The 2,088-nt window shown below is 46.8% G+C and overlaps 1 protein-coding gene across 1 annotated transcript in view; it reads left to right on the top strand.

Moving 5' to 3' along the window:
- The first annotated feature begins 301 nt into the window (after positions 1 to 301).
- LOC122132546 (protein shisa-4-like) overlaps positions 302 to 2,088 on the top strand; it is a 5,912-nt gene continuing 4,125 nt past the window's right edge. The window contains 1 exon segment of the mRNA XM_042707227.1: positions 302 to 610. Within this exon segment, the coding sequence (XP_042563161.1) occupies positions 553 to 610 (58 nt within the window). The 5' untranslated portion in view covers positions 302 to 552.

Below are 2,088 nucleotides of genomic sequence, written 5' to 3'. Positions count from 1 at the left end.
GTTGATCTCATGGTGTGGTCCGCTCACAAACCACGTGACCTTTAAATGTATCTATTGACGTTTACATTACATTATATCTTGTCCTCAGAACCTCATACAGATGTCCAACAGGCCAATATAAGGTAACGGTGATTAATATTGATGTTAAAACAGCAACGGTTTTCAGTAATTATGTAAACAAATGTATTTCCAGTTCAAATTTTTGCAGCCGTGCTTTGACTGTCTAGGCCTAGATTCTATGGAGGCGCTGTCGCAAATTGACAGCTGGCCAAAAAGAGGCACAGGCCTAATATAGGCTAGTAGGTCTGAAATGTGCGAGTTCCAGTGTGCGCTGCCTTGTGCTCGTCTCCTTTAACATTGTGAGAGGCTGCCGCGTCACGGCCCATGCATCATCCGACACACATCACATCTCATGTGGATCCCGAACATAGTGCACCTCCGCCGCTTCAGCATGCTCTTCACCACGGCGCATTTCATAATCGAGCACTGAAGTCCCTCTGCTGTCTACGCTGATCGCCATTTCATTCTTCAGAATATCGGATTGCTTTCAAGATGTCGCTGGCCGCGGTGGTGCTGCCGGTCCTCTCCCTGATCCTGTCCTCTTGGCCGGGTGGGTAAAGACGGTGTCATTCCCTTACAGGCCGCGGGAAGAGCCATGACAACATTCCACACGTGAAAGTATATTCCGCAGTAACGGTGACATGGTGTGCGGTATCTGCTTTATCTCATAAAAGAAGATATTTACATGAGAGGGTGCACCTGCTGTTGTGGAATTTAATTATTCGTGGTTTTGTAACGGGAAGCGCCGGTATAGAGATCATTAGCTGTAATCGCCGTAGCTGTTAAGCACCGTGAAATGTTGACAGAATGCCGTCAGTGAAAACGTAAAAGTCTCAGCTCTACACGGGGTAATTCAGTTCATCAAATGTTTGTGTTGAATGTGATTATTTGCAAATGTACAGGGTGTCACGTTAACACCCTGCTTCTTAGGAAAGGCTTGCTAGGTTATTTTACTAATTTGCTCATTGTGGCCATGTAGAACACTTAAAATCCTAATGAATGTGTGTCACCATTTTCCCATGTTACATTTATTGAAAAGAAAACATCTAGACATAAATAATTTTTTCCATTGGTCACTTGAATGAGTGACAGGCAGGCTACCTGAGTAGACGGGCTTCTGTGGATGACATCGTCGTGATCTTGCGCCAGATCGCTCCAATCTGGTGGTGTAATATTACATTGGTCATCAGAATGAGTTGCGTTCGTGTACCCGAGCTGCAGTGGAAATCTCTAAAAAGCAGTTAGTGCAAGAACCTCACGTGCTCCAGTCTTTACGCAGTTAATCCCGAATCTAGAGACCCCGAACAGGTGGCTCCGTGACCTATATGTCATCTGCAGCCAAAGAAATGCCTTTCCCACCCGCTGGGCCTGGACGGGGATGGCCTCGGAATGGCGGCCTGATTCAGAAGAGCACTGACACTTGTTGACTTTGGCGTTTCCTGTTTAATGGGGGTGTTTTGATAGGCCGATAGTGTGGGGGGCAGTGGCGGGGAGCGGTTTGTGTTTGGGGGTTTGGATGTGATGTCTGCTGGGGGTTTTGCTCTGAACCCGGGACCCCGTGGCTGAGTGGCATTAGTGGACTTTTAGTGAGGAACTAATCACCTTTTAGCCTGTGGGCTCACTGATGAGAGGTGAGACAGAACACACACACACACACACACACACACACACACATATGAATAAGAGTATAGGGTAGAGTAAGGCCCATTGAGAGTAATTTTGAGGGTTGGCTTACTTTTTTGAACGTCCACTTTAGTTCACAGAATGTAAGAGTTCAAATGTGGTAGATAGTAAAAGATTAAGCCCTAACGTCTCTTCATTCATCATAGCTGAAGGGACCTGTGAACAACATTGGACCCAAACACACACACACACACCCAAACCCACAAACCCACACACACACACCCAAACCCACACACACACTCACACACCCAAACCCCCCACCCAAACCCACACACACACACACACACACACACACATACACAAACCTGCTTAACCCGTCACACACACACACACACACACACACAA

The sequence above is a fragment of the Clupea harengus genome, unplaced genomic scaffold (genome assembly GCF_900700415.2).
Source record: "Clupea harengus unplaced genomic scaffold, Ch_v2.0.2, whole genome shotgun sequence".
NCBI classification, from domain to species: domain Eukaryota; kingdom Metazoa; phylum Chordata; class Actinopteri; order Clupeiformes; family Clupeidae; genus Clupea; species Clupea harengus.
This window is presented reverse-complemented; position numbering and strand designations above follow the sequence as displayed.